This window comes from Ceratosolen solmsi, unplaced genomic scaffold (assembly GCF_000503995.2).
Source record: "Ceratosolen solmsi marchali unplaced genomic scaffold, CerSol_1.0 scaffold7, whole genome shotgun sequence".
Classification (NCBI taxonomy): Eukaryota; Metazoa; Arthropoda; class Insecta; order Hymenoptera; family Agaonidae; genus Ceratosolen; species Ceratosolen solmsi.
In genome coordinates, this window is record NW_011948413.1 from 7,813,213 (window position 1) to 7,826,544 (window position 13,332).

Genomic DNA, 13,332 nt, shown 5'->3' on the forward strand with positions numbered 1-13,332 from the left:
CCGCTACTCACTCTCTTTCCTCACTCCCCACTCATAATCTTGCGTAAATGTTTTTCCGCTCGATGTCGCATGTTCTATCGCGTTTCTCTCAATGACAAATCTTTCCCAACAAGATTACTTAAAATGTCGCGTCGAGCATTTCTCCGTGGGTGTCGTCCAAGAGAATCTCGAGGTTTCAACCGCCCAAGAATCATTGAATTTATGCAGGAAATTCTACCATTTTAATAGCCTAAATTTATTAGGCAATTTGAATGTTGTATAAAATTTCCATGAAAACAAATATGAGCTGCACGTATTGCGTTTCTCACCATTTCCTTGCCTATATTTAATCATAATAATAATTACAACAATAGGAGGTTTTAATTTATTCTAATCACACATAAATGACATTTGATATAGGATTTAATAAGTTTTATTTGCATTTGGTCATGTCATGTTGCATTTCTTGAATGTTAAGTATGAAAATCTTTGCTCTTTAAACAGCGCGCGTTTACATGAATTTCTCGGCAAATAAAGAGCCGATTTCTTTGTTCTTTGTTTAAAGGATCGTATATAATAATCAATATGCCAAGTTGTTAATTTTCAAATACAAACTTTTATCAAAACTTTATCTGCTTAGTGCATACGATTACTTGGGTAATATTATAGGAAAGACCGAATTCTTTAATAAACGTTGATTACAATTTCAGCGAGATACATCGAATTTGGCATTCCCATCTAATTTTCTTTTCTTTTCGTTGGAGTGAAGCGAATTCTCATTACCGACAATTGTTACTCTTCGACTAAATTGTCCAAGAACATCACAGAAGCACACTGTAATAGGAAATCCTATATAAACTTTTTAACTCGACTAACGCTTATTTCGAATACGATGTAAAAAGTCATTGCGTTTTAAATAGAATTCAAAGTTATTGGATTGTGCTACAAGTTTTAATTTTCGAATTAAAAGATTATCGCTTTGTTATCGAGTCTCCAATTAATTACCATCTTACCATCGTAATCGATTAATTATTGCGAGAATAATGTATGTACAGAGCGAACGTCGTGAAATGTTTAATTTAAAAGCCTGTCAGTAAGCAATTAAACACTGTTTCTTACAATAGCTGAAATTACTTTACGAGTACGGATTTTCGGTATCCTACTCTGACTATATCTTCTCCGATTGATTATCATTAATTAATTTTTTTTGCATCTTCTTCTTTTTACACAAACTGCCTTGAAATTCAGCACTTGAAAGAACGATAATAATTTTCAAACACAAAGCTCAATAGTTATTACTATTTCTAAGTAATTAATTCTCTAAGCAGACGTATACTTGACGTATCACAAAAATTTCTCTCAAAAATCTTTCACACTTATCGTGTTTATTGGGGTGAAATTATTGCTTTTAAAATAACGAGAGAACATATTCATTTAAAAAGCAATAATTCCTCTTAAAGCACAACCGCGTGTCAAGGAATTTTGAATTGGTCGAACTTTCCGTTTTACCGACAAATAACGGCAATATCTATTTTCTCCACAATTTTCTCCTCGCAAACACGATGCCGAATAATAAGCCAAGTCCTTCACGTGTCCTCGCAACACTTCTATTCATTCTTCATCTTGAAACAAATGAATTGTCATTCTCCCCTGTCGACATTCATCCCCTAATCCCGTCTTAGCCTTAGTCGCGCAGTTATAAATAAATACGATCGAGAAGCGTAGTTACTTTTGCTTTTTCTATCACTTCATCCCGTAGTTCAGACGAGGAGGGTGGGCTGGTGGAAGGTGGATCGTTAGAGGTAGCGGAGCTTAGAAAAAGTGCAGGAACCGGACGCCCGTCTCGTCTTTCTCGTGCTGAGCTTTCAACCATCGTACATTCGCACCTCTGATGCGTCGTTGATATTCGATAGTCGAGTCGAGAAGCTTGCGTGGGCGTAAAAACCTCGGTGACGTCGTAGAAGAAGGGGGGCTGGTAGGATAAAGGAGTTGGACACGACGATCGGAGTTTGCAATTTGATGCTCTGTTGCAAACGTGGAAGTGCATTTCGCTGGACGACGATGGGGTGAGGGGGGTAATGACGACGTCAATGGGCGCAAGCGTCACGTGCTCCTACCTTCCATTTAATTACTATAGGTGTCTTGCAGGTACATGCATCCCAACCTTCGAAATTCACTGCTGTAATATTTCCTTTCTACGTCTTTTATCTTTCTTCCCCCCCACACAAGCGTATTTCGCTCCCCGCTGTATTTAAAGTTTGTTTTCGTGTTATGTGCGTTTGCGCTCAAAATATACTTTAGACGAGGTGTAATACATTTTCTATAATTGCAAGCATAATTTCAGGGTAACGGCTCTTTTATACTTGCAAATTGCGATGGCTTTATCTGTGTTGTTTTTTCTTAGATGATTAAGGGGGGAAAAGTTATTCGATTAGCAATGTTGAATGTCGACTGCTTAAGCAGCAGCTCGCGAACGAGAAAGTCAATTGCACAAAAATTCATAAATCTAATTGGCAAATTCACGATATCTACTGCAGCATATGCAAAACATCGCTTTATTTTATTTTCAAACCAATTAACGATAATTCGCTTAATTATTTTGACTTAAATTACAGCAGCATATAATGTAATTATCAAATTTTTGAAATACATTAAAAATAATTTACTTAGACATTAATGATCTAAGACACGAATTTCTATCCAAAGCTATTTTAACTATTAATTCAAATACATTTCTTATTACCATTATACATTAAACGTTGATGTACTACATATTTAAAACATTTTCCCAGTGTGAAAAATTAGTTTATGTACTTCTTAAAGTTATGAAAAACTTTCTTCTTGCTCTTAAAGCCAAAAGAAATAAGTAACAAAGCAAAGATATATATATATATATATATATATATATATATATATATCCTTATAATTTCTCGACTGCGTGTTTCGCAATGATAACTTTTATGCTCTAAAGATTAAAGCTGAACGTTGTGGAAAAATTGGGATATAGCAGAGTGCGCTTTACATTGTGGAAATGGAGATATGATCGTCTCGGGGCTCCGATGAATTCTTCATTATACGCCTGAAAGCTGTCAAAATAAATTATGGTCTTAAGTAATACACTCACTTGCCTTTGTATTTGATTAAATTTAATCGATACTTCCACGCTAAATACCATTTAATGTTTCATTAGATTGAGCTCGAATCTTTTGCAAAAGCTCCAAGTCTTTTTACATCCATACGTAAACGCCACGATATATAAACGATCCCACGCACCTCTTAACGCAAAACGGATATGGTAACGAGCAAATTACGTAGCGAGACAAGAACGTACACAAGCACGTGTCGCAAAACTATGTCAATTGCAACGACTAAGTGGGCGGACTAGGATATTCAAGGCCCAGCGCCACTCGACACTTTAAAATCCATTTATTTTTCTTTTACATTAAGAGCCAAAACCAGCATCATTAATACAACTTGTCATTCCAATTGTCTTTTATAGGCGCAGCTCGAGCTCGCGGTGCCGAGGAGACACAGGTGGACACCCACGAGGGCTCGACGGTTATTCTCCAATGCCGTTTCGCACCCCCACGTGAAAATGCCACCTTCTTCTGGCTGACGCACACGAACAACATGCACGACAACGCTGCGATCGAGCAGACGGCCCTCGCGCCCTACTACCGGGTCTTTATGCGCCCGGAGGAGGGCCGCTACGACCTCGAGATCCGCAACGTGTCGTACGAGCGCGATAACGGCAAGTACGAGTGTCGCGTGAAGGTGAGCGGCACCGGTGAGAACCTCTACCACAAGAACATCACGCTGACGGTGCTGAGGGCGCCCGGACCACCCAGCATCTCGCCCGCTGCCGCTATCGCCAAGGAGGACGAGCGACTCGAGCTTCAGTGTAATACGAACGGCGGTAGTCCCGAACCCGAGGTCAGATGGTACCGCGGCAACTCGCCCAATGTCGTCCACACGGGGCGCAATTACGTGCTCATACCGAGCAAAGAGGACGACCGCTCGATCCTCAAGTGCGTAGTACGTAACAGGGCGATGAAAGCCGGCGAGACGCTGACGGCGAGCGTCACCCTCGACGTCCACTATTTCCCGCGCGTCTCCGTCGGCACGGAGAATCCCCTAAGGGTCGAGGTCAACAGTATGGCCACCCTCAAGTGTAACGTCGACTCGAAGCCGGCGGTGGGTACCGTCAGGTGGCTCAAGGACAACAGCTTTGTCGCTACGAGTTTCCACCATATAATACCAAAAGTGACCCTCCTCGACGCGGGCAAGTATACCTGCCAAGCCGACAACGGCCTCAGCAAGAAGGGCGAGAGCTTTTTGTACCTCGACGTCCTCTATCCGCCGAGCGTCTCCATCGAGGGCGACAGGATAAGGACTGCCGAGGTCGAGGACAGCATCACGGTACACTGTAACGTCTCCTCAAATCCACCGCCTACGAAGATCGAGTGGCTCCGAGAAGGTAAATACTCGCGCGATGCTTTAATCGATAATTTATGTACAAGTCCTTTGAGAGAGAGAGAGAGAGAGAGAGAGAGAGAGAGAGAGACGGTTGCGCAGCTTATTTCTTAAAAATAAAAAACAAAACAAAAAAAAAATAAAAAAAGAAACGAAAATTTAGCGCAATTATTATTACGTGGACGATTCACCGATTATCCTGATATTCTCGTCTCATATACGTACGTCGAAACATTTATCCTTTTATTCGGTGTCCATATCATTCTCCGAACACGACCGATAATTTTCCTTGCCATCTTGTTAATTCATTTTGTACAGTGATGTTTACATGCCGATAATTCGAAGGCTGGATGGACATTATTCATTGTTTGGAGAAAAGCAAATCTTACATTTTAACGGACGGGAGGTCAATTTGAAGTGGCGTGAATCACTTTAAGCAACGAGATTCAAGAGATCGAATAAAACTTAAAAGAACACTCGCTCGCTTCTTTCACTCCGCGTTTGTACCCGCTCAGTGTTTCAATGACTTGACAACGATAATTCCATTAAAGAGTAAAAGCCAAGAAAAGAAAAGAACAGAAAAACTCGTAAACGCGAATGTCAGGATAAGATGGCGTACGATGACATAGCAGGCATCGACAAAAGTCCCGTAAATAGATTTTTATCCCCCATAATCGTATCCAGGACGACCAGAGTTCCGCGTCGAGGGTTCGATCCTGCGCCTGATGCGCGTCACCGCCGAGCACGCGGGCAACTACACCTGCCGTGCCATAAACTCGATCCATCCGTCCGGAGGCGAGCGCAAGAATCACTCGGCGAGCGCCAAGGTCGAGATCCGGGTCCGCCATAAGCCAGGGCCCGCGCGCATCACCCCCGACTCCCCGGTCGCAATCGAGAACTCCAAGGTCATCCTCACGTGCGTCGCCAATCCGCCGGGATACCCGGAGCCCCAGTTCCAGTGGTCGCGCGAGGGCGACACCGGCATCTCGCCCACCGAGCACTTTGGCTCCAAGTACGAAATCAATTCTGTTCACCTGGGCAGCGAGGGCACCTACAGGTGCCACGCCTTCAACGAGATTGGCAATGGCGAGGCAGCCTCCGTCAACCTCACCGTCCACCAATCGCCAAAGATCCTCACCAAGCTCCAACCCCACGTCACCAGGAAGTAAGTTTACGCTTTGCGTTTGACTTGACCAGCCATTGACTAATTGGTTCGGTCATTAATTAAATTAGTTTAATAATCAGCCGGTGATATAGAGTTTGATCGTAGGTAAATTTGTGCATTTTCTATATATAATTCTATATTTTTATTCGTCTGCAATCAACGATGTTAATGTTATGTTTTACACTAATCTAAACAGCGCGACAATTTTCTTTCTCATCGTTATCGATTTCTTTCCCCATTATGTTACATTCATATTTCACGTGTTTTTTTTTAATAATGCCTTAGAGGTTAAATTGTGCAAAGGATATTACCAGGCGCATTAAAACTACTTGTTTATCTCATTAAAGCCATTTTATCGTTGTCTAGTCTATCATCACCTGAACCATTTGCGAGACACTTGTCTTTGTTGTATATTATTTGTTCATTGTTATCTTTAAAGCTTTTGACACACGCGTCACAATAATCGTGAGAGTTTCCATTTTTTTAATCGTTAGATATATGATAGCTTAACTTTCTTAATAATTTATGATGGTTATGCGCATTTTAATGGTGCATTATTATTTAGCTCGTGTATGATCTTCCCCAACCTCTGCGTAAGAGGATAATTGTTTTCAAGGTCCCAAAGGGACACCAAGCGTCAACCCTTTTGAAAGTTTATAAATAAACCTGCGGAGAGTGCCGAGCTTCCCTCAATTATTCCGAGCAATTAGTCTGCCCGAGCACGAAAGAGCATCAATTGTGCGAATCAACTGACAAACGACACGCATATTATTAAACATAGCGTGTAAAAGTACTTGTCATTCATGCTCGAGAGCCAACCATTTAAATCATCTTGATTCAAATAATTATCCACCGTAGTCTTATATTGCTGCTTAAATTAATATAATAAACGCGCGCGATTATTGACGCAAAATAACAATAAACAACGAGACAAATAAGAGTGAGTACATTACCATAACCAGTAAGCTTTTTGCCACATTATAAATGCTTAAATGCTGGATATGTGGATGAACAGTTGCGCGCGGCTTATCACGTCGCCCCCCCCCCACTCCACCCCACCCCACCCCCTCTCCGTACTATTAAACACTAAACGTTAAAAATAAAAAACACGATGGAATTTATAATAAAACGACGCACCGTAGCGTCGCTATTGAAAAACTATCCGTCCGAATACTATCATTAATCTCCCATGAAATTGCAATTAAATTACAGTCAAATTTTTTCGCGACTTTGTGTAATTATGATATGTAAGGAAGATATTGGTGGAAGGAAAGAATTGAGAGAAGCGTATCGCGATTTTACTTAATCTTCGACTCGTGTATCGTTAAAAGAATCGTCGTCATCGGAAATATTGAAATTCTTAAAATTTTACGCTAGCGGGACTTGTTGATCCAAGATTGAACTTATTTAATTACTAAGTCCTAGAGCTGATCCTGCTCCATGAATCTTAAACAAAAAAATTCGGTTAATGAAGCGGGGCTCCCTACGAGAGTACTACGAAGGTTAGTCGTAACACATTGGCATTATTTATTCTCGCCTCCAGGGTCGGTGAATCCTCCTTCCAAGTGTCGTGCGTCGCGCAAGGCAAGCCACGTCCATCGGTGCGCTGGCTCAAGGACGATCGCGAACTAACGGCCGACCAGAGCCTCTACAAGGTGACGACGAGCTCCTCCGAAGGCCACGGCCGCGTCGTCACCGTCAACTCCACCCTGAGCTTCCTCGGTAACGCGCGCCCCGAGACGGACAAGATCGTAGCCAACGACCGTGGAAAGTACACCTGCGTCTTCGACAACGAGGTGAAGAAGGTCGAGTCTCAGATGATGCTCAAGGTCGAGCACTCGCCAATCGTACTCAACCTCTACGACAAGGTGGCCAACAATCTGCGCGAGACGGCCAATGTCACGTGCAAGGTGCAGGCCTGGCCCAAGCCCGAGTTCCAGTGGAGCTTCGGCACGAATACGGCGCCACTTCAAGGCTCCTCGAGCGACGGCCACTACGAGATCTCGACTTCAAGCGACAACTACGACGTCTACACCTCCGTCCTCAAGATCACCAACATCCGCGATTCCGACTACGGTGACTACAGTTGTCGCGCGGCAAACGCCCAGGGCAGCATCACGTCTATGATCAAGCTCCAGCCTAAGGGCGCGCCCGAACGCCCGACCAGCGTCCGGGCGATGGACGTCGGTCCGACGCACGTCGCCCTCGTCTGGGACCTCGGCTTCGACGGCGGCCTCCCCATCACCAAGTACTTCGTATCTTACAGGCGGGTTGCCGGCGGCGACGAGGTCATCGCCGCGGACTGCGCACCCCCGCGCGGACCGACCGGACAGTGGCAAGAGATCGATTGCAGACGCTCCAATCCTTGCAACGTATCCGACCTCGAGCAGCATCAGACCTACACTTTCAAGGTAAACAAGACCACGTAACCCCAACCCCCATCCCCATTCGCGCCTCTCTACTCGTTCCTTCACTTACTTACAAAAAGCCTTCGTTCCCAGTATATTATAATCACTCAGAAATTTTTCATTCTCATGCTTGCTCCGCTATCGCTCATCCCGGTTATTTACGATTATACGGCTATTATTCGAAAAACCCTGTCACGTGATTCATCAGAGGTACGAGGAGTGTCGCGTAGTCGTTGGATTAGCCTTGCCGCGTAACATACGATCGCGATTGACGATAATCAAGTATGGCTGATCGATGCATCGGATTTGCATTGGGAAATGCATTGGGAGATTCATTGGGTGCATCGATGGACAAACGGATGGATAAAGGAGAGGGAAAAATGCCGATAACGTCACGCTTATTATCGCGTGAAAAATCATTTTTTTTATGCGCTTAAACGTTAAGAGGACAAAAAAAATTCCCAACGTCCGGCAGCCGTCGCACGTCGCCCGATAAAGTTGTCCAGCCGAATTTATAAGATTGAATAGGAGATGAGGAGAACCGTAGGCGCGCACTCGAGACTAATCGGCTCGTCGATGTTTGCCGTTTCCAATCAGGTGAAGGTCTACAACACGAACAACCATTCGGATTACTCGGACGAAGTGACGGCAACGACGGCGGTCGCCAAGATCCCGACGCCCTTGCGCGTCAGTTACGACCCCGAGAGCGGGACCCTGGCGATAAATGTCGGGGCTACCTGTCTCGCTCTCGTCGCCTCCATCGAGAAGTCGGACTCGGGCTCGGACAACACCTGGAGGATCGTCGACGACTGGCCGCTCGAAGTCCTTGGTGGCGCCAGCACCCAGAGGGAGGGTGTCCTTGACGATCCAGCAGCCTCGAGCTCGGAGCCCAGGATCCGCGTGAGGCTCTGCCTTAAGGCGGATCGACAGAGATGCGGCGATTACATCGAAGCCGAGAGTGAGTATTGTGCCTATGTTGTTATCATTATTGTTACTCTGGCAATTCCGAGCTTAATAATAATAACTTCTTCCCCTGGGATTATCGCTCAGGAAGCTTTGTCATGGCCGCTGGATTCTTCCGCGCTGTTCCTTATAATCCCAGCTATTATACCATTCGATATTGCCCGTTCGTGACGCTAAAATTATAAGCCATTAATTGCCAATATCGACATAATTTGCACAGCTTGGTCGCAGCGTGTTGTAAAGTCTGCTCAATCTGCCGTCCACCTCCTGGTTATTATTATTCTTCTTAAACGTAGGCGACGAAATCATTTGTAGCTAGCCAAAGGTGGCATGCGAAAGTTTGAAACTTAAAACGAGAACTCCAAGATAATTAAGATATAATTATGCCTCGAACTTATAATGAGATTCGAGGGAGAAAGAAGGCTGAGTTATTGGAAAAGTGCAGCGGGTGGTATGGGGGTGGGTTATATATGGTTATATATATATATATATATAACGCATTACCAATTGTTACACTACAACCATTCGCGTGCGCAAACATTTCTCGGCACGCAGTGGTTGGTGGTTGCCTTTCATTAGCTTCCAAACGAACGAAAATGAAGTCTTAAAGTCTTTAAAGGATTCTTTATATTCTCTCCATTCCTCCCCTCATAATAGCAATGGCAATGGCGATCAAATTTATCTAAAAACCTAAATGTTTAACCGTTAATTTTGCAGTTGGCCCCTCTTACATACCGCAAGCAGGTGCGCTCGCAACTCCAACGTTAATAGCCCTGGTAGTGAGCGGAGCCGTGTTCCTATTGTTTGCCGCACTGTTGCTTCTGTTTTGCCGCTGCCGCCGGAAACACGCGGCCAAGGCAAAGGACTACGAGATGGGCTCCAATGCGTAAGTACCAGAATTAGACGTAGACTCGTGGCAGTCGTTTCCAGCGGGATAGTACTCTTCTGATTTTGTCCTCTCGATAGTTTGCCCTTGGTACTATTGACGCGATCAGGCTCGATCAAAGTGCTCGACCTTTACTTTTCCCCACTCTTAAGTGATAAATGCTCGATATTAATTAACGTTTGCATAACGTTGTACGCCCTTTATGTATTTCTTAAGTGTTGGCTTACGTAGAATCGTCCGATAAAATGCAAATATGGTCGAGCGTTTTGAGCGTATCGTACGAATTGAAAGTATCAAATCGACGATTTTGATTCGACGGCGTGCAAAAATAATAATAAGAATTTCAGCGGTCGGATGCTTCGATTGGCTCTCGATAACTATTTCATTCGTAGCTCGAGCATTATTCATTATATTAATTAATCGATCGCTCCTTCCTCTATTTCAATCACTGAAAAAACCTTACGACTATCCGACCAATTGCCATTCTAGGCAAAATGCCATCTATCGTCAGGCGCCGTAGCACCTAGCGCTATGCGACGGCAAATTTCATAAGCCACACACACACACACACACACACACACACACACACACACCGACAACTACTATTTCTATACGTCCAAACCGTTTTCCCTTCTCCCCTCTTCGAGTCCATCCACACGACTACATATATAAAACACTAATTGGCATGTCCGTGCATTAGCCTTACGCGGGCACGCGTATTTGTAATGATCGCTAGTAGTACTCATTCGCTCTCCTAGTTGTTATTCTTCTAGTACGCGCAGTTAAGCATATATTAAGTAGAAATCTCATCGCGAATTGTTGCAGAAGCTTTTAGGGATAAAAAAAAGTCCAGGGCGTATGATGTGGATGTATAGAGTAGAGTGAAAGAGCATGGCCGAAAGTTAGAAGGAACTTACTCGTAAATATTTTTTACAAAACATTAAAATGTAACGTGAGACAATTCTTGTTTCTTAATTACACGATTATTTTGATCGGAAATTTCGATTTTGCATTAGGATTACTTTAATAAAATGCGCCTCCCAGCACATTCCAGCGATAATTAATATTGCATGAAAATCGCTAAAGCATTAGCTCGGCAACCGTTAATTCTTTCTTTAGCAAATACATTCAACATTCACAGCTGGCGTAAATTATAAATTTTACTCTCGTTTTATGCACCAGACCGTTAAAATATCCAATACCAATGGTAAAACAAGTCTCGGGCGCCGGAAATAAAAGAACGATTGGGAAGGTTTGCAAAAGAAACTATGGTGTTGAGTCGACGGGTGATTTGGCGATGATGATGGCCGTGGCGTGGCGGAGGGGGCAGCCAAAACGAAGGATGAAGGGAGTGGGGAGAGAGAAAGGGCGGGATGAGGTAAACGAAGAAAAAGGCGGTGCACGGAGCGCGCAGCGGTGTGGGGTGGGATGGGAGGGAGGGGGAGGAGGAGGAGGAGGAGGAGGAGGAGGATGGGGGGGGTCTAAGCAGATGCGAGAAAAAGGTACGGGCAGGGATGAGAGATGGTAAGAGATCCTTGGAGCATGTCTTGGCCGAGACGGAAAGTATTTGCAGCGAAGCGATAAGCGAAGTTCGTCCTTGCGCAGCATCGAAGTGATCTTCTCCACGTACCGTCAGCGCTAGCAATCGTAGTCCAGTGCTCTCTCTCTCTCTCTCTCTCTCTCTCTCTCACTCACTCTCTTCTCCTCTCTATGGCGACTTTATGCACATTTACGTGGAATTTACTGTTCTCGTGCGAGGAGAAGGGTCGATTTCCATGATGATGTCACGTATCACGCGCCCACCCACCCGACGATTAGCCAGCTCGATAAATTTCTTTTTTGTACATGAATTTTAGTCTTCTTCCTAACAATACTCAACCCGTGGCAATTGATTTCTTTCCCCGGACCCTCGTCGTCACCGACGTTCGCCGCTTATTTCTCTCACGAGAGCGTAGAGACGCCCAAATTCCCCTTACACTTTGCTTCCTCGGTTTCCCGGAGGTTTAGCGTGTCACGACGACGATGGATTAAGCTCGTAAGAGTATAAAGTGGTCTTTGATTATATTCTATAATAGCTCTATGCGACTTTTAATTAATCCAGAGAACTTTAACGAGCTTTTCCGGTAATTAGAAATTTTCTGTCATTCGCTTTTTGTCCATTTAATCGGCTAGATACTTTACGTTTAATTTTACACCTTAAGGAAAAATCATAAAGCTTGCTATGTTATAGCTGTGCGTGTGCCGTCTAACGTCCCATTCATTAAACGCATAAAATGTATTTTTTTTTTTTTTTAAAGAGCTCTTTCTTAAGGTCGAACGAGCAGGTTGTTTAAGGCTTGGCTGGCTGGTATGCGATGGAGATGAGATTCGCTAAGGCCATTCGATAGGGAATACCTGTAGTTTCGTAATTTTTAATAAAACACTGTCCTTGCCTGATATTACGCAAGTGTGGTAATGCGTGCAGCAATCGCGTGCATTCTGCCATTGATTAATTGTCACTAATGCACTGTGCAGTAGCTCCGTTTGTTTTGCCTTATCGTCGAGACAGACAAGTCCCATCGCTCTCGGCATCTATTTTCAAGATGGCCTCGCGCAATGAGGCAGCCCCGTACTTTATTCCCAACCTCTATAATAACGCGCTTCGGCACAAAAGCCCTCGATTTAAGATTAAGATTACGGCGAGAGTTTATTTAAAGAAGCATAGAAAAAATGTCGTTGCAGTATTCTCTCTGACCCCCGGATCCATCATTTCTCGTTTCGTTAGTACCTCCAGACGTAATGTTGTCGGCGGTAACTTGCATGCAAATTCTTCACGCGCAGTGTTGCCCGCAAAAACTTAACTTTCATCCGCCTCGCCACTATTTGAATAGAATGTATACGCTGTAGCTGTACGCCCGGAGCCTCCATGGAATTATTATCTCATTCTTCCTCGTCTCTCTTCCTTCCTCGCTCGCTCTCTCATAAACTTTTTCCGACTCTTTATTTTTCATTGGAGAATTTTTGTTTCCAACTCGGGCAGATTTTTTCTCCTCGTAGCCAGCACATGCTAGACACACAGGCTCGTGTTCCCGTGTGCGCTTGTACCGAGAGAGACAAAAAACGCTGAATAGCAAAGTGCAGCAGCATCCTACCAACTTTATAGGTCTCTCTTGCGCTGTATTATTCCTATCCCATCTCTTTATCCTGCTGCCGTTCCTCTTCTCCCTCCTACCTTCTACATATGAAATCTTAACCTCCTTCGGCCCACATAAGCAACCGCAAAACCTGTCAATACGTAATGGATATGTCGTTGAATGGTCACGTATATTGCATCTGCTCGCTATATGATACACCAACCTCATCGCTTCGTTACGATGCTTCGATCATTCCTAACTCTTATTTCCATGGTAATAAAGCCTATCATCTTCCTGCCAACATCTCCTTTCCCCCCCCCTCCCCTCCCCTCCCCTCCCCATCCC

The 13,332-nt window shown here is 44.2% G+C and overlaps 1 protein-coding gene across 2 annotated transcripts in view; it reads left to right on the forward strand.

Annotated features, from left to right (window-relative positions):
• The window catches only part of ed (hemicentin protein echinoid), a 50,444-nt gene that overhangs the window by 32,240 nt on the left and 4,872 nt on the right, over positions 1 to 13,332 (forward strand). For both annotated transcript variants that reach the window (XM_011506123.1, XM_011506124.1), the window contains exons 2-6: positions 3,479 to 4,456; positions 5,137 to 5,617; positions 7,161 to 8,028; positions 8,623 to 8,983; positions 9,706 to 9,874. In XM_011506123.1, the coding sequence (XP_011504425.1) occupies positions 3,479 to 4,456; positions 5,137 to 5,617; positions 7,161 to 8,028; positions 8,623 to 8,983; positions 9,706 to 9,874 (2,857 nt within the window). The remainder of the gene's footprint in view (positions 1 to 3,478; positions 4,457 to 5,136; positions 5,618 to 7,160; positions 8,029 to 8,622; positions 8,984 to 9,705; positions 9,875 to 13,332) is intronic.